The sequence below is a fragment of the Primulina huaijiensis genome, chromosome 18 (genome assembly GCF_012295235.1).
Source record: "Primulina huaijiensis isolate GDHJ02 chromosome 18, ASM1229523v2, whole genome shotgun sequence".
NCBI lineage: Eukaryota > Viridiplantae > Streptophyta > Magnoliopsida > Lamiales > Gesneriaceae > Primulina > Primulina huaijiensis.
This window is the reverse complement of record NC_133323.1, coordinates 8110806-8134727: the sequence shown is the minus strand read 5'-3', so window position 1 is coordinate 8134727 and position 23922 is coordinate 8110806. Positions and strand designations below refer to the sequence as shown.

Sequence of the window (23922 nt, the reverse complement as noted above, 5' to 3'; positions counted from 1 at the left end):
GTACTTCACTTTATCACCAAAACTTAACGGATGCCAAATGAAAAGCTAATAATATAAAATACAAGAGAATGCTTGAGTGAGATATTGAGTTCGTTTGTAAAATAATTTTTTTTTATATTTTTGGATTGAGGAAATTGACACACTATTTCTAAGCTCCAAAATGCGAACCAAAAGTTATAATATATTAATTAGCTCGAGAATATATAGAGTCAAAAGTATCCAATTAACTCAAGAATATGAAAATTCAAAAGACACTTCCACAATCATGAGCCACGAATAACTCAAGAATTTGGAAAACCAAATGACACTCTCACATTCATGAGCAGTAACTTTCATTCAAAATCTAAATTTGATTCAAATTTCCAACAATATTTGTCTGACTCTATTAAATGGTTGAGTTTAACCTATCATTATATTATCTTCAAGAGAGATCTGATGGCCACCGTTTGCCAAAAATATTTTCATGTGAGATTAACATTGACCATGCGATTACAACCGTGATAATTGAATTTGTGGTGAGTTGATATTCATACTGTAGCATCTTATTAACCGCGATAATGATATACAATATTCCACATATATTTTTTTCATATGCGTCCAAACATGAAAAATACAATTAGCCCCCTATGAACCGTCAGATATTAGGAGGGGCCGGGGGGCCTATAGGGTTTCTCTGCTGAAGCATCAAATAAGTCCATACCCCAAATATATGAATATGAACCACCACATATTTCAATTTAAAAATATGAACTATGTATTGTATAAGAAAAGTTTTAGGTGATTAGGTTCAATCAGAAAGTGTCAACTTGTCTGTCAACGATCACAATTTTCGATAGATCGTTTGTTTTCTCAATTATATTAAACTTAACAATTTTTTTTCAGTTGACTGCTAATTGTGTTACACATTCTTGTTGCAACATTCTTTTCATTTCCTTCTTTTGCTTAATTTTCAAATTTCGTCATTATATATTTGGTGAGTGACATAAACATCTTTCAATAATAAAAAACATAGGTTGATCCCAAGTGCTTTCAAACACTCATGTAATAAAAAAAATCCACAACTTTCAAAACAAAATCAAACTTTTCTTATAAACTTTCGTATATATAAAAGGCTAGTCCATGGCACCTAAACTCCCAAGAGTTTTCCATACGCACTGACAATGAACATAGAAGATTACCCCAGGACTTGTCCAAAGGCGACCCAATGGAGAGTCGATGGGATTAATCACCCTCCCTAAAATATATATCAATCAAATTCATCAAAAGTCGATAAAGGTCATAGTATTCTGTCAGAACAATATCATGGTTGCCCTAACAATCTATTCCGGAGAGGTGTTAGAGAGCCCTTGCTCGTCCCCATCCAGATTCGCGCTGTTCAAGTTTCTAGGAGGATTTCTGTGTAATCTGGATGGTGTCCTGATAATCTCGACAACTTTGTTAAACCTCTCAGGGTGCTATATATTTCTTCTGTTCTTGAATGCCTTTCATCGAATGCACAGAACTCGAAGATTTCATTTTCAGTCTCAATCAAACTGCAACCCGGCTGTTTCTTGGATCCCATATCCCTCAACGCAACTTTTAGCCGAGCCAAGTCTTCCCACTTCTTTGCTTCCCCATATACATTTGACAACATAACATAGTTTGCAGGGTTTTGTGGATCAAGTTCAATGAGTTTCTGAAGAGACAATTCTGCAAATTTTATATTCTTGTGAACTCGAGAAGCTGCAAGTAAGGTGCTCCAAATGACACTATCTGGTTTGATAGGCATCTTTTGCACAAACTCCACAGCATGCTCCAAAACACCAGCACGCGCCAAGAGATCAACCATGCATCCAAAATGTTCAATTTGAGGTATGATTGAATATTCATTGATCATTGATTGAAAATAGTTTGATCCATCTTTAACAAATCCCATGTGAGAACAAGCGCATAATATGCCTATGAAAGTGATTCCATCTGGTTCTTCTCCACGATACTTCATCTCATTGAAAAGGCTCAATGCATCAGCTCCATGACTGTGCACGGCTAAACAATTAATTATCGTGTTCCATGATACTAAATCTTTCTTAATCATGCCCCTAAACACGTCAACTGCACTTCTTACCAACCCACATTTTGCATACATTTCGATCAAACCATTACAGACATAAATATTCGTTTTGTACCCGTTGTTCTCGGCATATATATGCACCCATTTACCAAAATCAAGAGCTCCTAATCTCGCACAAGCAGTTAACACATTAACAAGCGTCGCGTCATTGGGCTGCACGTCATTCTCCTTCAGCATCCTTTTAAACAGACCAAGAACCTCAACGAAACGACCACTATGAGCATACCCACCGATCAATCCATTCCAAGAGAAAATATTCCTATCCTGCATCTCCTCAAACAACCTCTCACATCCTTCAACATCCCCATTCTTCGCATATCCATTCAACAAAGTATTCCACGAGATCAAATCTTTATCTGGCATGAGTTCGAAAAGCCTCTTAGCTTCCACCATATCTCCACACTCTATGTATGCTGAAACAATCCTGTTCCAAAGCACAACATCCCTTTCAGGTGCCAAATCAAATAGCCTCCTTCCTGATACCAAATCACCATTTGCAACATACCCAAGTATCATTGCAGTCCAAGATACGACATTCCTCAATACCATCTCAATAAACACTCTATAAGCACAAGCTACAGAACCCCCGTCGGAATAAAACTCAATTAAAGTAGTTCCTACGTACGTATTCATCTTGAAACCAAACTTCAAAGAAAGGCAATGCATTTCCTCACCTTCTCTGAAAGCCATTAACTTGCAGCATGACTTCAGGACCACAGGAAATGTGTAGCAGTTGGGCTTCACATTCTGCCTCATCATATCACGAAATAACACTATCACTTCCCTGTACGCATCATTGTCGAGATACCCTTTTGACATCACATTCCAAAGAGACGTAAATCTTGGACTGGTCAATTTGTCGAACATTTTCCGGGCGTAACACAGTTCATGGAACGAAGAAGACTTATGCAGAAAATGGGAGGTAATGAGGTGAGTTCTGGAATCAACTGCATTTGATATGATCTGGGATTGAATTTGTCGGAGTTGCTTGGGGGTTTTACATGATCGGACGAGGGTGATTAGTTTTTGCTCTAGTGCTTCCAAAGAATTTGGCTTCAAGTTTGGAGATTTATTAGCTATTTTGAAACTGAAAAACGGACAACAGATTACGTAGTAAAAATTAAAAAATTGGATATGATATTCTTATGTAGTGATGGAATGTGACATTAAATTTTGAAAAAAAAGAGGTTCTATTATTAGTATTTGTATTTTAATTATGTATTTGTAATTTTTCTTTTGAAGGTAAACTCGTAACTTTATTGATTAAAATCATCCATTAAAAGATTAACCAACCAAAAAAGAAATTCACCATTCATCCAAACAAAAGGTGAAGGCGAAGAACAAGCAAAACAAGCAACATTATTCGACGATCGACAGACATGAATGCATTTAGAGATCGCATTTCTCTTCAAGCGCTCCCTGATATCCGATGCACAAAGTCCAATATAGCCAAGATCATCTTGTTCGGTAGTGACTGCTTGCACTCTCAATAGAGAATCAGATGCAACTTGTACATCAGTAAAACCTTTATCATAGAGAAGAAAAATTCCTTCCCGGATCGCCAGCAATTCACCATGTACAACTGATAAGGGTTGGTTTATCTGTTTACCAAAATCCAACAGCAAACGTCCTTGATTGTCTCGAACTACCCCACCAATGCTAAATTTGTGACTTTCCCCGTTCACAGCCGCATCCACATTAAGCTTGAGTGAGCAGTGCCTTGGCCGTGTCCATATCTTCTCTTGATTTCCTTTCAAAGGTAAATCAGCTATTTTCTCTTTGATTCTGGATTTGCGAAAATCAGATAAAAGCGTTGAGCTCCAGGAAACATCAGCTGCTAGTGGTTTCTTCTTATCACTATGGAGAAAATTTTGCTTCTCTCGCCAAACCGCCCATGTGTGACTAGCAAAGTTCTCAAAGTCTGACTTAGATAATTGCTCTTTCAACCACAGACAAAGTTCCAAGGTGCAAGTTTGTGAGCCACCTCGTAGGACTGGAGCAAATAGAGTGTTCTTCCACAAATGTTTGATTGCAGCGCAGAAAAACAGAGCATGGCAAGTTGAATCCATCGGGAAGTTGCACAAACTACAAGATTCATTGACCGGAACATGTTGCCGATATAGATTTCGGTTCGTCGGAATACAATCATGTGAGATACTCCACCAAAATATACATATTTTCGGTGGAATAGATAGGTTCCAAATAAAGGACCACCATTCTTCCTTAGGATGCAGCGACAAATAGTTAAGAATAACCGACGTTGAAGTGGGTATCTTTCTTTTACTGTATACCGACCCTTGGCATCATATTTCCAGAATAAGGAGTCACGCACCCCAGTATCATTCAGTGGGATTTTGAGAATTTCACCAGCTACATAAGGATTGAAGCCTAGCAGATATCAAACCCGTATCCCATCCTCCATTCCTAATCAACGTACTAACAGACTGCTCTCGATACCCATCTTTTACTGTATAAATTGTATAGTTGCTAAATCAAATTAATCTTTTATCAAGAATTAAAAACATAAAAATCAGCGTTATTGGAGAATAATTCCATGTTTGCCCTAATTTTAAATTTTTTTAAAAAATAACATGTAAGCAGCTCATTCTTAAACATGCATGCTTTTTCGCGCTTAATTAATGTGGTCAAATTTAGGTTAAATGCATGTTTTCCACATTTTTGCTCAATTCAAGAAGATGGGAGACCGGTCAAGGGAGAGGAGGATGGTTGGCCCTTTGATGTACCCACAAATATATTAACATCCCAGCTGGTTAAAAATCCTGCTCCCCCTCTCTATGCTGAGTAGGAAATTAATGGTTTCTTAGATAAAACAGCCAGTGTAGACCTTTTCTGTTTGAGTATATATGTGGGTTGGGAGGAATGTTTCTTTACAGCTGAATAGCCATTTTATATATAATTTCCTAAAACAATATTAAGAGTTTATGATGATTTGTTAAGACCATATAAATATCACATATCGACTCTATACAAGGGCTGATTGATTTCTAATTAAAACATTATACGCACCTACGTGTTTGAAGGTAGAAATGGAAGCTCAAACTTCCCATGCAGGATATAGAGATAAGTTGGCCAAGTAACTTTCTGAAATGTACAATAAAATGTTTGTCATTTCAAAACTAAATCAAACAAAACTAGAAAGCAAAGGTGTTTAAATGAAAAAATCTCACTCGCGTGATCCAGATCTCATAATTACACCACTATAATTAAAGTGATCCTTGCATCAATTTCTTTACATCTACAACTATGGCTTCACTTCCATTAACGTAATTCTTTTCAGTAAACCCTATTTGCAAAATGAAGATGCCATCATAAATGACAACTAATGACCTGCAGCATGTAACATCAGATAATGATATAAGAAGCTATAACATCAATCTTATTTTCTGAATATAGCAAACAATATTCATTTTCAGCTCTAAGGTAAACATAACTTTTTATGATTAGATTCTATTTCACAGGATCTATGAATAATGAAAATATACTATCTTTATGTCCTAATAGTAATCTAATTTTCAATGCACCATAGGTTCTTAATGAATTGAGAGCAAACATTAAAGATGATAATGTTGGGAAATCGGTTTTCTCGTGTCCAAAACGCAGCGGAAGTTTTAAAAAATTTTATTTGACTTTCAAACAATGTATTTGAACACTCGTATAGTTTAAAGTTAAACAAAATTTAATCATTCATAGGGTGTTTATGAATTTACCTTTAGTGAATAAATTAAAATCACTTTGCACCAACTATTCCGGGATTAGCGGAAATAGCTCTTGAAGTATTCCCTACGAACGATCTTTTTGAAATCTTCTTTCTCCAATCGAGTCTACGATTAAAACGTTTGATTCTCCTCTAAATTGCACTAGAAAATTTAGAAGAAATTTTTTTTTCGTTTGAGAGCAAAAACCAAAATACGGCTGAAATCCTTAAACTTTTTAGAGGTGGCCGAAATTTTGGAGTGCTTTGAAGGAGAGAATTTCGAAATTTTCATCAAGCGGAGGCTAGGGTTTGTGTCTTCTATTTAAAACATGAGCCCTTAACCTAGTTCTCTGGTTAAGGGTTCCTTAATTAAATTTAATGGGCTTAGTTAATTAATTTGATTAGTCCAACTAGTTTAATTAATTAATATATTAAAATCTATTAAGAACTTTAATTAATTAGCATATTGGATTTGTATTCCTACAAGCCCATTATGCATACCCCTTACATTTAATTAAATCTTTCATAAACTCAACCTTTGAGTTTAATATTTTAAATTATCAAATTTTATAAATTCAACTCCTTGAATTTATTATCTCCAAATTTTAATTATCAGCAATTCAACCTTTTGAATTTACTATCTCATAATTTTATATAATTCAAATCCTTGAATTTATTGTCTCAACGGAAACAAATGATCCAGTACTTGTGTGATCCTCAATGGCTCAGGAATACAGCTAGCGTGAGTTCACAATCTTTGCGATTCTTTCTTTTATTCAGGCTTACCCTAATTTGCTACATTCCATGCACCAACATTTGATCATGAGAATGTCAGAAATCATTTTCTTGTTAAACTCATCGAATCATGGTAAGAGCGTCTAGTAATATCGCCCCATGATTCCCTATGTATCACTGATAGTGCCTGCAAGAACCAATCGGTTGTGATTAATGTATAGTACGGTCCTTTCATCTCATATATTCCGATCGAATATGCAACCATTGGTTCATTGAGAGTTGCGTATTTGATTCGATAGTTTTGTTATACGTTCATGAAATATTCATAGTGTCTCGCATGCACAACTAGATAACCCTTGTCCCTAATGTACATCTTACACTCTGGCCAGAGATTTCATGCACTACTATTTCTTTAGATCAAATAGGATATCCACACTCATAGGTGAGCGGTGAATTCCCGACTACAATGCATTGGCTCCTACACATGTCGCAATTGCACCCAACCTCGCCACCTTGTGACCCTCACAAAGTCGGTAAAACGAGTCAAAGCACAATCCTAGTATGTAGACCCTCAGTGTTGTCCCGGGTCGTAAGGACTAATAATATACAATCACAACCAAAGACTTTTCCTCTCGATGAATGATAACCACTTGGAAAGTCCGAGGAAGGGTTGTTTGGTACAATCATCATATGATTACTCATCTGTATGATTGGACATCTCTATGTCATTACTATGAAATACGGTACACAAAATTAAGATGCTAGTCTCAAGCTCAAACGACCTTTATCTTTTTTTAGACGGTTGAATCGACTAATAACGAATTTAGAATATATAGTATTTATAAATGAATTTCAATATCGAATTACGATTCATTTGTATTAAAATATAATCAAAGTCTTTATCTATGTCGATTACATGGGTATACAGATAAAAGCAAAACGAAACTATATATGAAATGTAAATTATATTAAAATAAAGACTGTTAATTACAAATAAGTCGATAAATTTTTTATCCAATCGTTGGCTTATAGGACATTTACTCTAACAGATGATTCATACAAGAATTTATGAACAATTACAAATACAAATGTTTTCATACAGAAATATAAGATTTAGCAAAATCAGGAAAACAAAGCGTGATAACATAGAATATGGCTTTAACGTATAAATTGTAAAGTCCAAAAGTAGCACAATGTTTATAAAAACCAATTATTTTAATATATTTAATAGCCAAATTAGAATCAGATCAGCAAAAGAAAGCTTATGTAGTATATCTCTTATCTAGCTAATTCAGCAACGAAAATGACTTTGCTGGCATGTTTTAATTGAATTGATAGTGTACAATAGAAAGCTATTAAGGAAAAAATTAATAATAATAAAACACTAACATCAGAATAATTGATAATTGTTGAAAATAAGAGTTGGAAATATTGAAAATTTGTGTGTGATAATATGTGTAATGATGTAATTATTTTTGGATTATTTTCAAAGAGATTCTATAAATAGGTCTCTTAATTTGTGAAGAAGATACACAATTGAGTGAAGAAAATTTTATAAAAAGTGTAGTTTAATATATTTTGTAAGTTTGAGATTTTATTTTTTACCGTAAATTATTATTTTTAACACGTTATCAGCAAGAAACTCTAGGATTCTCCATATTTTTCCAAGCTCCAAAACATAAGAAAAAGATAACAATATTCAAAAGTAAGAATATTTATTTTACTGTTTATTTATTGTGTATATATTTAATATATAATATCATGTTATTATATAAAAAGAGCCTATGACACCTCGTTATAATAACTTGATGTGATTATATTATTACTCTGTATATATATTTTTATTTTGTTTTTGTTTATTTCTTGTGTATATATTTAATATATAATATCAAAAGAGTTTATGATACCTCATTATAATAACGTAATATGATTATTAATTGTTTATATATTTTTATTATGTTATATAATAACTATATCTATGCCTTTTATGATATTTTATGATATTGATCGATGCCTCCAGCAGATGGTCACATATATGTTTATTATCAACTCGGAATGTGGTATTTGCAAGATTACTTGCTCAAATAATAAAATTGCGCAATCAATTTCTCGATTATACAATCAAGAAAATTAGACTTGATAATGCTGGTGAATTTACTTCTCAGCCTTTTAATGATTATTGTATGTCAATGGGAATCACTGTTGAGCATCATATTGCTCATGTACATACACAAAATGTATTAGATGAATCATTGATTAAACGTCTACAACTGATTGCTAGACCAATGAAAAAAAATGGGACCTCAAAGAAAGATCGTAATTTATATCTATTATGATAGCTCATCAATTATTCGATATCTTGAGCCTCAAACAGACGACATGTTTACATCACGTTTTCCTGATTGTCATTTTAACGAGGAAATCTTCCCAATATTAGGAGGAGAAAAGAAACATAATGAAAAAGAAATTACATGGTATGTATCATCATTATTAATCTCGATCCAATAACTAAACAATATGAAAAAAATGTACAACAAATTGTGCACTTGCAAAGAATAGCAAATCAAATATCAGATGCTTTTGCAGACACAAAAAGGGTAACTAAATCATATACACATGTTGTAAATGCCCCTGCTCGAATTGAAATTCCAAAAAAATAAATTGAAGACCCTCATGATGTCATAAAACGATTGAAGAGTGGAAGGCCAATCGGTTCCAAGTATAAAAATCCTCGAAAAAAAAATGCATAGAGAAACAGATGATCACAAAATAGAGAATAATATTCCGCAAAAACACATGATGATGAAAATGTTCTGTTAAAACCATGAACTGGCGAGAATCGTGAAATCTATATCAATTATATTAATACTGGAAAAACATAAAACCGGAAAGATATAAAAAAAATTGATGAGATCTTTCTTACAATGTGACATTTGACATCATAAATGACAATGAAGATCATGAACCAAAATTTTTTAGTGAATGTAAAAATCGACAGGACTGGATAAAATGGAAAGACGTCATCCAGGTTGAATTGGATTCGCTAAATAAACGTAATATTTTTGGACCTATAGTCCTTACACATGAAGGTGTAAAACTTGTTGAGTACAAATGAGTTTTTATTCGAAAGCAAAATGAGAAAAATGAAATAGTAAGATATAAAGCTCGACTTGTTGCACAAGGTTTTCTCAAAGGCTTGGAATTGATTATGGAGAAACTTATTCTCCCGTTATGGATGCAATTACGTTTCGGTATTTGATTAGCTTAGCTGTATCTGAAAATTTAGAAATGTGTCTTATGAATGTTGTCACAGCTTNACTAAGTGAACACTTAATGAAAAAAGATATGTAAACAATTCAATATGCCCTTGCATTTTCATTAAGAAAATAATATCCGGATGCATAATTATTATTGTATATGTTGCTGATTTAAATATCATTGGAACAAATAAAAAATTCAAGAAGTTGTGTTGTACTTGAAGGAAGAATTTGAAATGAAGGACTTTGGAAAAAAATAGGTATTGTCTAGATTTGCAAATTGAACAAAAAGAATGTGGAATATTTGTTCACCAGTCAAATTATACAGAAAATGTCCTTAAACGTTTTAATATGAATAAATCAAATTCTATAAGTATTCCAATGATTGTTAGATAATTAAACATAGAAAAGAATCTATTCCGTTCATGTGAAGATGATGAAGTTATTCTTGGTCCAGATGTGTCATATCTAAGTGCTATTGGTGGCCTTATATATCTTGCAAATTGTACAAGACATGATATATCTTTGCTGTAAATTTATTGACAAGATTTAGCTCATATCCAACAAAGAGATACTAGAACGGAATTAAACATATTAAGCGCATACTTGAGACTTTTGTATTCAAAAGATACCAATCAAAGTATAATTGGCTATGCTAATGCTGGGTACTTATCTGATCAACACAAGACACGTTCCCAAACCAGATTTATATTTATTCGTGGAGGCACTGCAATTTCTTGGCGTTTACAGAAACAAACACTCATAACAACTTAATCAAATTTCGCCGAGATTATTACCCTACATGAAGCAAGCCGTGAATGTGTATGGCTAAAATCAATGACCCAACATATCCAAATCTCATGCGGATTATCATTCGACAAGAAGCCTGTGATAGTATATGAAGATAATGTTGCATGTGTTATTTAAATGAAAGAATGATACATAAAAAACGACAGAATTAAACATATTCCCCTTAAGTTTTTCGTATTCACCTAAGAGCTTGAGAAGAATAAAGATATTGATATTCTTTACATTCAATCAAGTGAAAACTCATCAGATCTATTCACAAAGGCATTTCCTACGACAATATTCAGAAAACATATATATAACATTGAGACGTACAATCTACGAAATTTGTGAAGAATCGTTCGTGTTAACATGAGGGAGAGTTTACGTGACTGCGCTCTTTTTTTTTATTATGGTTTTTATCCCAATTGGTTTTTCCTAGTAAGGTTTTTAACGAGACAGTTTAAAAACACGTAATGAATACAATCATTGTATCATGATTAGCATCACAAGTGGGAGTGTTGAAAATATTGAAATTAGTGTGTGAAGATGTATGTAATGATGTAATTATTTTTGGATTATTTTCAAAGAGATTCTATAAATAGATCTCTCAATTTGTGAAGAAGATAAACGATTGAGTGAAGAAAATTTTATAAAGTATGTAGTTTAATATATTTTGTGAGTTTGAGATTTTATGTTTTATCGTAAATTTTTATTTTTAACAATAATGTAGATTTTGATGAAAAAAATGCATTTTAAAAGTGAAATGAGGAATGAAGGATTCAAAGAGGGTAAGTATGGCAAATAATGCTTTTTTGTTTTTCTTTTTTCTAAATTACGATATTTTCAAATCAACTATCTTTAAAAGAAAAGACTCCAATGAGTTAAATGAACGGTAAATTTCAAAAAAATGCCTCTGCCAATGTTTCAATTAAAATTCAGTACCTAGCCATTATTTTTTAGAAATCAGTACCTGACAAATATATACATTTAGTTTTAACTACCCATAAAGCAAACTTTACATTTTTACCTTTTATTATTTTAATAAATATATTATTTTATCCACAAAAATTATATTATTTTTCTCCATTTAAAATATAATTTTAACAAAATATTGTTTCTCAATTATCATGGAATAAAAGTAAATACTTATTTTGACATACAAAGTACATATTATGGGGTTTCAGATACTTGATTTCGCTCTTTGAATACTCCAAATATATAAGAAAATATTATATTTTCGAGCATTCACCATAAATTCAGTAATTGTTGGTCTTTTCATGAAAAATGCATTAGGATGACTTATTCATGTCATCTAATTTTTGAAAAAATACAGTTTCTCACTCATTGTTGAATTAGAAAAATTACTTATTTTGATCAATAAAATACCTATTTTCGGGTTCCAAATATTTGATTTGGCTATTTGAATACTTCAAATGTGTAAGAAAATACTTAAGTTTCAAGTAATATTAAGTGACTTTTGATTGTGTCATTTGTGAAGTTAAAATGTGATACTTAAATTGGTACACAAAGTATCTAATTAGAATATATAATACATGATTTTACCCTGTAAATACTCATATCCAATTATTTGAGGATGTCAAAATATAATTTGAAGTTAATATTAAATGACACCGATGATGATATTCGTGAAGAAAAAATGTGATGCTTAAATTAATACAAATAATACATAATTCAAGTTCACAAACACTTGATTTTACCTTTTAAATACTCAAATTCGATTGAGTATGTCAAAATATATAATTTGAAGATAATATTGAATATTTTTTGATGATGAGATTTGTGAATAAAAAACGTGCTACCTAAATTGGTAAAAATAGTACCTAATTTGATTTCACATATACTTGATTTTACCATTTTAAGACTCGATTTTGATTATTTTGAGATATAAAAAATATAGTTTCAAGTAATAATGAGTGACTTTTTATGTGTCATTTGTGAAGTAAAAATATGATATCTAAATTAGTACAAAAACTATCTAATTCGAGTATATCAATACTTTATTTTACTCCCTAAATGACAAGTATTGTAATTTGAGTTTGCAAATAATTGATTTTGTAAATGAGATACTTAGAATATGTATTGAAATACTGGATATTCGAATAAGCAACGTAAGTTCACTAAATATTGGTATTTTTATGGAAGATACACTTGGATGACATATTCATCTCATTTAATAATTAAAAAAAAAAACAAATTCTCAACTAAGCATGAAAATTTTAAAGTACTTAGTTTTACTTGAGAAGTACCTAATTTGAGTTTGCAAATACTTGATTTCGTAAATAAGATACTCACAATATGTATTAAAATACTAGATATTCGAATAGGCAACGTAAGTTCACCAATTATTGATATTTCCATGGAATAAGCATTTGGATGACATATTCACATCATTTAATATTTTTTCTGTAAAAGAAAAAAAAATTCCCAACTAAGCATAAAAATTTTAAAGTATTTGTTTTTATTTGAGAAGTACCTAATTTGATATTGCAAATATTTAATTTGGTACATGAGATACTCATAATATGTAATAGAATACTGGATATTCGAATACGTAACGTAAGCTCACCAAGTGTTTATATTTCCTTGGAAGATGCATTTGTATTACATATTCATCTTATTTAATATTTTTTTTAAAAAAAAACAAATTATCAACTAAGTATTGAAATTTTAAAATACTTATTTTTACGTGAGAAGTATCTAATGTGATACCTAAATTAATACAAATAATGCATAATACGAGTCCACAAATACTTGATTTTACCATTTAAAACTCAAATTCGATTATTTGATGGTGTCAAAATATATAATTTGAAGTCAATATTGAGTTGCCTTTGATAATGAGATCCGTGAAATGAAAATGTGATACCTAAATTGTTACAAGTATTATATAATTAGATTCCAATGATAATTGATTTTACCATTTGAAAACTCAAATTTGATAATAAGTATAATGAAAGAATATTGATGCATATAATGAATGATTATCATATGAATAACGAACTATGTTTATTTATTTAAATGATATGAATAAGTATCCTAATGAATTTTCCGTGGAAAGATTGCATATTCGAATACCCAGTATTTTAATGCATATTGTGAGTATCTCATTTACGAAATCAAATATTTGCAAACTCAAATTAGGTACTTCTCAAGTAAAACTAAGTACTTTAAAATTTTCATGCTTATTTGTGAATTTTTTTACAAAAAAAATATTAAATAAGATGAATATGTAATTCATGCTTAGTGATCGAGCAGAACTTTCATTGTAAAATTCTTAGTAAAAATTAATAATATTCAAGCTCGAAATAATCGCAAGTGCACGATGTCAAGTAATAATATAGTCATGGACTTTCAATAATCGCAAGTGCACGATGTCAAAATGTTCCATGCTTAGGGATTGAGCACAACTTTCATTGTCTAAGGACTGTATTTCTCAATTATTATTCTTGGTTATTCAATTTTTAGCAGCGAAACTTCAGATGATTGTTTATTACTACGATTATTAAATAAAAACTCAATGAAATGGTTCAAGGATTAAACGATGAAATAAATAAGCTAGAATGATTGATTAAAGTTTAATGAGAAATGAATTTGTTGGGAATCTCGGTTCACCTACCCCGCTAATCTACTTAATTCATTCGACAATTATCTATGCTTTCGACGAGATTTCATATCCAATTGAACATGCCCTCTCAAGCTATGCCAAACTAATTCAACTTCGTGAAGTAATTAAATCTCTTTAATTATTTATCAATTGTGAATTGTATGTTGTTTTATTAAATCTCATAGCTTTCGACCTATTGGAACATGTCATCCAAATGCATCATGGATGGAAATGCGAGCACTTGGTGAACTTACGTTACATATTCGAATATCCAGTATTTTAATAATCATTATGAGTATCTCATTTACCAAATCAAGTATTTTAAAACTAAAATTAGGTATTTCACAAGTAAACCTAAGTACTTGAAAAAGTTCAATTGCGAATTTATTTTTTTAACAATAAAAAAATAATTAAATGAAATGAACATGTAATCTAAATGCATCTTGGATGGAAATGCGAGCACTTGGTGAACTTACGTTACATATTCGAATATCCAGTATTTTAATAATCATTATGAGTATCTCATTTACCAAATCAAGTATTTAAAATTGAAATTAGGTATTTCGCAAGTAAAACTAAGTACTTCAAAAAGTTCAAAGCTTAGTTGCGAATTTGTTTTTCTTTTAAAAATTAAAAAATATATTTAAATGGAATGTACATGTCATCTAAATGCATGTTGGATAGAAATGCGAGCACTTAGTGAACTTACATTGCCTACTAGAATATCCAGTATTTTATTAACTTTTATGAATATTTCAATTACCAAATCAAGTATTTAAAATTGAAATTAGGTATTTCGCAAATAAAAGTAAGTACTTCAAAATGTTTAATGCTTAGTTGCGAATTTTTTTTTAAAATAAAAAAATAATTAAATAAATTGAACATGTAATCCAAATGCATCTTGGATGGATTGCGAGCATTTAGTGAACTTACGTTGCATATTCGAATATCCAGTATTTTAATACTCATTCTGAGTATCTCATTTACTAAATCAAGTATTTTAAAATTAAAATTAGGTATTTCGCAAATAAAACTAAGTATTTGAAAAAGTTCAATGCCTAGTTACGAATTTGTTTTTTTTAACAATAAAAAAAATAATTAAATGAAATGAACATGTCATCCAAATGCATCTTAGATAGAAATGCGAGCACTTGGTGAACTTACATTTCATATTCGAATATCAAGTATTTTAATACCCATTCTGAGTATCTCATTTACTAAATCAAGTATTTTAAAATTAAAATTAGGTATTTCGCAAGTAAAAGTAAGTATTTGAAAAAGTTCAATGATTAGTTACAAATTTATTTTTTTAACAATAAAAAAATAATTAAATGGAATGAACATGTCATCCAAATGCAGCTTGGATGGAAATGCGAGCACTTGGTGAACTTACGTCGCATATTCGAATATCCAGTATTTTAATACTCATTCTGAGTATCTCATTTACAAAATCAAGTATTTTAAAATTGAAATTAGGTATTTCGCAAGTAAAATTAAGTACTTCAAAAAGTTCAATGCTTATTTTTGAATTTGTTTTTCTTTTAAAAATTAAAAAAATATTTAAATGAAATGTACATGTCATCTAAATGCATGTTGGATAGAAATGCGAGTACTTGATGAAATTACATTGTCTACTAGAATATCCAGTATTTTATTAATTTTTATGAGTATCTCATTTACCAAATCAAGTATTTAAAATTGAAATTAGGTATTTCGCAAGTAAAAGTAAGTACTTCAAAATGTTCAATGCTTAGTTGCGAATTTTTTTTTAATTAAAAAAATAATTAAATGAAATGAACATGTAATTCAAATGCATCTTGGATGGAATGCGAGCATTTGGTGAACATACGTTGCATATTCGAATATCCAGTATTTTAATACCCATTATGAGTATTTCATTTACCAAATCAAGTATTTTAAAATTGAGATTAGGTATTTTCGCAAGTAAAACTAAGTACTTGAAAAAGTTCAATGCTTAGTTGCGGATTTGTTTTTTTAACAATAAAAAAATAATTAAATGAAATGAACATGTCATCCAAATGGATCTTGAATGGAAATGCGAGCATTTGGTGAACTTGCGTTGCATATTCGAATATTCAGTATTTTAATACACATTTTGAGTATTTCATTTACTAAATCAAGTATTTTAAAATTGAAATTAAGTATTTCGCAAGTAAAACTAAGTATTTCAAAATTTTCAATTAGTTGAGAATTTGTTTTTTTTTAAATGAAAAATATTTAAATTCAATTTACATGTCATTCAAATGCATTGGGAATGATGAGAGGAAAGAGAAGATGATTAACAAAAATTGATATTTATATAATTTTTTATTAATTAAAAGGGTAAAAAGGTAAAAATACATAAAACATGTAGTAAAAGCTAAGTTGGCCTTTTGTCAGGTATTAAAATACAAAAAAAAACTGATGGGTACTGAATCTTAAATAAATCATTGACAGATGTATTTTTCTCCGATTAACCCTTAAATGAAATCCCATCAAATCCAAATTCCATTTTGACAAACTGTTACATCAGTGATTAACATTCCAGATTTCCTCAAGTCCCACCAAATCCTAGGCTGCCAAACAAATGGTGTGTATTTTAATTGTTGATTAAATAAACATCAATTAAAGTGATCTAAGTGGTATCCGCTCTAAAACAGATAGAGCACCAAGTATCTGGGGATAAAAAAATAATGAAATAAAACTTTCATTAAACATTTACTTAAAAAAGCTGAAAGATGGAGAGAAGACATATCCTCGTGGAAGTCTACTAGTTGCTTAGGATAAATTATAAATTGGACGACCGATTATATTTTTTTTATTAACGTTTTTATTTTAATATTTTTTTTATAAAATAATCTACAAACATCTACAAAAATAAAGATCAGTTAACATTTAAAAATTATAAACATTTATGCCAAATATTTTTTTTCAATCAATTTATAATTTTACAATGCTAACTAAGTCGCGTACCCGTTTTACCTAGACCATTGACATCCCTAACTATAATCAATTAGGGTCAAATAAATAAGAAAGAAATAAGTTGGACAACAAAATAATTAGTGCTATCAGTTCTAGTCTAACCCAAAGAAGCCAAGTCTAAATGTCTAAGGGCACAAATTCAGTTCAATGAAATTATGATCAGTCGTCAAAATAAAATGGGAAACTACTTCCTCCATCCTTTGAAATTACACAACACGGCAATATTATCATCATGCCATTTTTTGCTTCTGTTTTCTGAGGGGGAAAGTAAGGAATATACAGCCCAAAAAATCCCCTGCCACCATTACGTCTCTGGAGTGGAGTACTCGAGTGAACTCCCGATAGAAGAATGATGAAGAAAACCACTCTCCAAAAAACAATCACTAGTCTCTTAACGTGCATCAACAGTGACATAACTGCAAACAAGCGTTACAGACGGCTGAAAAGAGGTCTCAAGTTCACAAAAAATAATCTGGAGTTTTGCGCGCCATATCAGGTTCAATCTGCCGAGGAGCTGGGTCAAACTGGAGAAAATTCTTATCCATGTTCTCCCCAATTTCGAGTATGGCAGCCATATTTCCACAACGATAACAATAGTTTGGAGCGCTAAAGACTGTTACTACGTTCTTCTCCTACAAATACGTGAGAGATAAACTAGTGATGAAACTGTTGTTAGAAATGAAGGGTAATGTGCTGTGATTCAGATTAGTAGCATACCTGGCACCAATTGAAGCCCTCCATGACAAGCTGGTGAGCTCTTGAAATTAGGGAGAGGCCATTGGTGTGGTTGAATTGAGCTGCAATATCTTGTCCAAAAGTGTATCCAGCGCCACGTGGTGAGATGCCCCAACCACAGCGATCATCCGGATCAGACCATAAGAGATCGCACATTGGTCCTTCATGTGGAACCTACAAGCCAATCAACAAGCACGTTGATCAAGAACATGTTTTGGTAAATGACTCACACAATACACAGGAGCATAAAGATGATACAGAGGCATTCTCTTAGCTAAGAACAAAAATAGCAATACAGCTAAGGAGAAGGCACCATGAGCTCACGAAATATCAACTCCAACCCAAATCACCCCATCGCCTCGTACAAGCAAGGACAAGATATACTAAAAACAGGAAATACAATACATGTATGATGTACCAGAGAAACATAAAAAGGAAAACGACAAGAAAAACACCCTGTACCTCCTGTATACGGTCCAAAGCTCGGATATTGTCTAGTGTATCAAGAGATGGCGAGAGACCTCCATGCAAACAAAATATCTACAAGGAAACAATGCAAGACATCAGACATAAAGTTATTCCATTGACAAAATCAAAATAGAAGAGTATGGCAACTTGTAATCCACACCTGACTCTCAATTAGTGCAGTCAAGGGTAGATAATCAAAAAGATCCGTGAAATACTTCCAGACGTTGGCATTGCCATACTTTCTCAAGCATTCATCATAGAAACCATATCTAGCAAGCAAAAGAGGTGAATAAGTAAACCTGGGAGTGATCAAACTAGTCCGAACTGTGCAGCTTTTCATTAGGTTTTGATGTGTTAATACCAACTGAAGCATTTAACATATTTTGCTAATGATATAGATAATATTTGGCAGTGTCTTTTTAACATACAGAAAGGATGAACAATGTGCTTCATACAGCACTACTGTGTTAGTAACATACTATATCCAGTACAAGCAAAAGACAATGCAGCAAAATGGTTTGCAGATGAGGATAATTTATGCCACTTCAAAGGATATCAATCAGTAAGAGCATATGAAAGAAAGTAGAGGTCTTACACTTGAGTGATTTGCCGACTTTCGTGATTCCCTCTAAGAATAGTAATTCTATCTCTATAACGAACTTTTAAAGCAACTAAAAGTGTAACGGTCTCCACTGAGTAGTACCCACGGTCTGCGGTACACGAAACACATTATCAGAGAACTGCTAAGATGCCCTTTCTAACAGGCCAGCTAATCAATAAAACCATATGTTATCTAAAGAAATCATAAATATTGCTCAGTGCGAAGGATCAATAAGATGCAAGAGATACCACAGGGACACACAAGACAGAATCCATTATTAGACATTAGTGAAGCATGATTCAATAATTGTCAGAAAATTCAAATGCCTAACAAAGGACATGTTGACGAGGATAGGTGTTAAAAAGTTCAGTCTATATTAAAGAGCTGTAGTAAAGCAAGGTGAAGTTCGGTAAAATGTGCCAAGGAATCAGCTCTCATTCACACCTCATTGGTTTTTCTTCCAGAATATATATCCCCGGAATAAACTAGGCATCACAATTTAATGCCCATAATTCAGTTCACTTCCCACAATCAAATACACAAATTATCCAATTCCTTCTTCTGCCCTAGACTAGAAACATCAAGTATGAAGTAAAAAAAACTACTCATCTCCCCAAAATACCAAAGATAGACAATTACAAACAAGAATAAACCCATCTACTATTCATCCAAATTACAAATATTAGCTAAAACTTCCTCCAGATCCAGTTCATATGGATCAAACAAATAACACAAGCCAAAATAAGCTTCTCTTCCATAAAATAGCACAATCCATGTAAATCTCACCAACATAGTCTCCCATGAAGAGGTAATTGGTGTCGGGAGCGTTTCCACCTATTCGAAAAAGCTCGATCAGATCGTAAAACTGTCCGTGAATATCGCCGCACACTGTCACGGGGCATTTCACCGGCTGCACATTCCATTCCTCCACCAAAATTGCTCGAGCTTGCTCGCACAGAGTCCTCACATCCGCCTCTGATAGCGGCTTGCACTCCATCAACTGTTCTATTTGCCTATCCAAGTCCCCATGACCCGGCATTTTTTCTGTATTATTATTATTAAAAAAACAGAGACTTCGTTTCCGTTGCTCGAATTTCAAACCCTTAGATCTGAAAATTGAGCTTGAACTGAATTCAAATTTTTAAAAAATATAAACACAAAAAGGGACTGCAGATCACCGCAGATCTAGATTTGAGAGATTATGACAAAACTTCATCATCGGTCGCAGTAATCGAGATTCGTCTCTATCATAGGAGAATCAATCCTCCATAATCTATAGAATTATTGATAAAACTTGGAGAAAATTTTCTGCCGATATCACGTGTGGTAAAACTTGGCGGAGGGAATAAAATGAGAGAAGAAATGGTAAAATGCCAAACGAAAATCAAAATGAAATGCAAAGATGATAAAGTCGGACTTCTCTAGCTATTTTATTTCACGCCCAGTGTGTGTTTTGTGCGGGCATTTACCGGAGAAATTTGGGACATAATATTTTATAAATTTTTAATTTAAATTACGATATTTTTCTATTGGTAACAAGACAACCTTGATCTTTTAAATATTTGAGCAGTCCTATCACGTGAAATGTAAATTAACCAAACCGTTCGCAAGCTATTCAGAGCTCGTCTCGATAAAAAGCTCGTTTGAGTTTGTTTGTTAATCATATCAAACCAAGTTTAATATCGATTTCAAGCTCGAAAAATTAATCAAACCAAGCTCAAACTTAAGGATATTCGGCTCGTGAGCTCACAAACATGTTCGATAATCGGCTCGCGAGCTTGAGCTCGAACTTAAGGATATTCGGCTCGTGAGCTCACAAACATATTCCATAATCGGCTCGCGAGCTCGAGCTCAGCTTGTTTAGGTAGCTCGTAAGCTCGAGTTCGACTCGTTTAGGTGGCTCGTGAACTCGAACTTTGCTCATTTATTGAGTTGACAAATAAAAATATTAGTATTGATGTCAATGGAAGGAATTGAAGCATTAAAGGAGTGAGATTATTAAAATGTTATTTATATGATGATATCAGTGCATGACGAATATTTGTTATCTAGATGATAGATGTATTATTTTGGGAAGTTCAATAATATATTGAGTTTATGTTTTTTTTAGTTTTTATTTTTATCGTTTTGGTTATTTATGGATGAATTTACAATGTTATCTCTGATTTAAAATTAGATCATAGAAATATTTAATTTTTAACAAGCTCAAACTCGAGCTCAATTATATGCTTTACGAGCTCAAAAACAAGCCGAGCTCAAGCCAGACTTGTTAAACATGGTAAAATAGCTATTAATGAATCAAGCCCGAGCTCGACTTGATTAACGTGAAAAACGAGCTTTTAACGAGTCGAGCTCGAGCTTAGTAATTTCAAGACAAGCCGAGCTCGAGTCTGATAATAGAAGTTCGAATCAAGATCGAGTCGAGCTCAAGCCTCGAACAATCTTAAACGAGCCAAGCTCAAGCCTGATATTGTTTAATTTAGTTTGGATCGTTTACATCCCTACCTACCAGGACAATTATTGCAATTTAATAATCTCATTTCAATATTTTTATATATTTCTTGTTATCAATGAGAATTGAACTCCTAACCTTAACACCAAACACTTGTTGTTTTGTGTTGGGTGCAATAATTGTCCCTGCTTGGTAAAGTGATCAAACTGTGATGTTTGAGTTGCTGTGCGATTTAAAAGATTTGAGTTGCACCATTACCACCATTTATAGCTTTTGGTAAAGCGGCAAACGCTCGATCTTACAATTGGTATCAGAACCAAGGTCACGGGTTTGATTTCCATTGATTGCAAGGAGCACAATTATTGGGAGGGAGATTGTTGGGTGCAATAATTGTCCCTGCTTGGTAAAGCGATCGAACTGTGGTGCTTGAGCTGCTGTGCGATTTAAAAGATTTGAGTTGCACCATTACTACTAGCTATATCTTTTGGTAAAACGTCAAACGTTCGGTCTTACATTTTGCCAAAATTTACAGTTAATGGTAACAGACAAACTCTAATTTTTAAATCGTTCGGCAAGCCAAACATCATCTTTTTTTTTTCTTGCAAAGACAATTATAACACTCCAAATAATATTTTTATAATATTTGATATAATAATATTTTTATAATATGTGCGCTCATATTAAGAAGTTACCAAGTGTATACAAGTTTTGGTTAGGTAAACATCCTGTATTAAGAGGATTAGTTATACTACCAAAAAATTTTAAAGGAAATCAAAATATAAAAAATAAGTAGATCGGAAATAGGCGGACATTGTTTTCTTCTGGAGTGGGGTGGCACTCCTCTTTACCCTGCCCTATAGTAACAGAATCTTAATCGAAAGAAAGAATCAGTTTGTGCTTCTATAGAGTGAAAGAGAGAAGAAAGAAAATCACCAAAAAATTTAAAAAAAAAACGTTGTACCAATTGAACCTTCTCAAATTGTTTCTTTTTAAGAACTCATGTTATCATCAAGTTGAAGACTTCTGGAGGATTCCTTATAATGGGACAGAAAGCTTCCGGGATACAATGAGATCTTCGTAAAATTGATCATTCCAAAATCATATGAAGGAAAGCGATGAGCAGAGTAGTCCTCCTGTAAAGATAGTATATGAAAACAAAGTATTGACAAGTTATAAGACTAAAACCGAGAACATATAAAAATAAAAGACTAAAAGTATAATTTTCTCTATATCAATATCATATTTTTGTATCAGTATATTCGATCAACATGAATTTATTAGTTAGTTCAGAAAAATTTATGAGGACATTTTTGCGTTTGAAAAGTCAAAACGAACAATCTTATTGATTGATGTTCGGGAAAAGTCATATCCAAAAACTAAGCAGAACTTATTTATTGAATATAGTTTTTGGGTAAATTTCATTAATGCATATGTTTACCTTCTAGTAATTCTGGTTTTATATGTTACCCAAATTGGGTTTTGATTGTAATTTACGTCATTTTTTTTATTAAGAATACAAATATGGCACAACACACATAAATGTCAAATCTAAAAAATGACCAAAATCATAAAAACAAATATAATAAAGTAATATTAAAATTTGACAGCATATCTATAATCAAAATGGTAAAACGGCAAACTTACATTTTCAATATTTTTTATTTTAAAAGAATAATAATAGAGAGCTAACTACATAGTGGATCAAACATGTAAACCTACGAAATTGTAAACGTAACTATAATTCAGGCCATCAATGCATGGTTTGTAGAGGTTGAACCGTTTTGGCTTCCGGGTCGGTCTTTATAAATTACAAGGTATTTATATTTTTCTTTGTGAGTGTGGCAAATTCCATGTGGATTATACTCTTCTTAAACAAGTCTCGAATAAATTATGCCTAATGTCAATGTGTTTTGTGCGAGAGTGTTGTATTGGGTTCTTTCAAATATCAATCACACTCGAATTGCAACAATAGACAACGAGATAATCTCGTTATGAAATTCGTAGTCTTCTATCATTTGGTTCATCTACATGCGTTGTGAACAACAACTTTCAACTCACACATACTCTAATTCAATATTTGAGAGAGACACATAGTTTTGCTTTCTACTTTACCATGACACCGAGTTATTTCCTAGGTAAAAGCTTCCTCCAGTTGTGCTTTTCCGATCATCTAAATCTCCAGCCTAATCAATATCACTTAACCTTACTAAATTGGTGTTTGTTTTCTTAGTGTACCATAATCCTAGATCTAAAGTTCCTGCTATGTACTTCAAGATTCGATTCACTGCCTTCAAGTGAGCGATCTTAGGATATTCTTGATTCTTTGCACATAAACATACACTAAATATTATGTCAGGATGATTGGCTGCTAAATAGAGAAGACTGCTAATGATGCTGCCATACAAGGTGTTGTCAACACTTCAGCATCATCGTCCATACCCAATTTTTCACTA

At 32.1% G+C, this 23922-nt stretch overlaps 3 protein-coding genes across 3 annotated transcripts; all 3 read right to left on the bottom strand.

The window, feature by feature from the left end:
• Positions 1–1071: 1071 nt before the first annotated feature.
• On the bottom strand, positions 1072–3139 carry LOC140963768 (pentatricopeptide repeat-containing protein At2g13600-like). The gene has a single exon (XM_073423158.1). It carries the CDS (start codon positions 2975–2977, stop codon positions 1376–1378), a length of 1602 nt encoding a protein of 533 aa, XP_073279259.1. The 5' UTR covers positions 2978–3139; the 3' UTR covers positions 1072–1375.
• Positions 3140–3366: 227 nt separating this feature from the next.
• On the bottom strand, positions 3367–4179 carry LOC140964699 (uncharacterized). Its single transcript, XM_073424571.1, has one exon. It carries the CDS (start codon positions 4177–4179, stop codon positions 3367–3369), a length of 813 nt encoding a protein of 270 aa, XP_073280672.1.
• Positions 4180–17337: 13158 nt separating this feature from the next.
• LOC140964762 (serine/threonine-protein phosphatase PP2A-2 catalytic subunit-like) lies at positions 17338–20422 on the bottom strand. Its single transcript, XM_073424691.1, has 6 exons — positions 19804–20422; positions 19012–19126; positions 18577–18685; positions 18411–18488; positions 17931–18122; positions 17338–17845 (listed from the first exon to the last, which is right to left on the bottom strand). Exons 1-6 carry the CDS (start codon positions 20054–20056, stop codon positions 17672–17674), a joined length of 921 nt encoding a protein of 306 aa, XP_073280792.1. The 5' UTR covers positions 20057–20422; the 3' UTR covers positions 17338–17671.
• Positions 20423–23922: the final 3500 nt, after the last annotated feature.

Coding starts and splice junctions, on each gene's coding strand:
- LOC140964699 (XM_073424571.1), bottom strand. CDS start 4,179: ATGGATTCAACTTGCCATGCTCTGTTTTTCTGCGCTGCAATCAAACAT.
- LOC140964762 (XM_073424691.1), bottom strand. CDS start 20,056: ATGCCGGGTCATGGGGACTTGGATAGGCAAATAGAACAGTTGATGGAG. Junction 19,127..19,803: donor CTTCATGGGAGACTATGTTG/GTGAGATTTACA, acceptor CGTGTACCGCAG/ACCGTGGGTACTACTCAGTG. Junction 18,489..18,576: donor CTGCACTAATTGAGAGTCAG/GTGTGGATTACA, acceptor GTTTCCTTGTAG/ATATTTTGTTTGCATGGAGG.
- LOC140963768 (XM_073423158.1), bottom strand. CDS start 2,977: ATGTTCGACAAATTGACCAGTCCAAGATTTACGTCTCTTTGGAATGTG.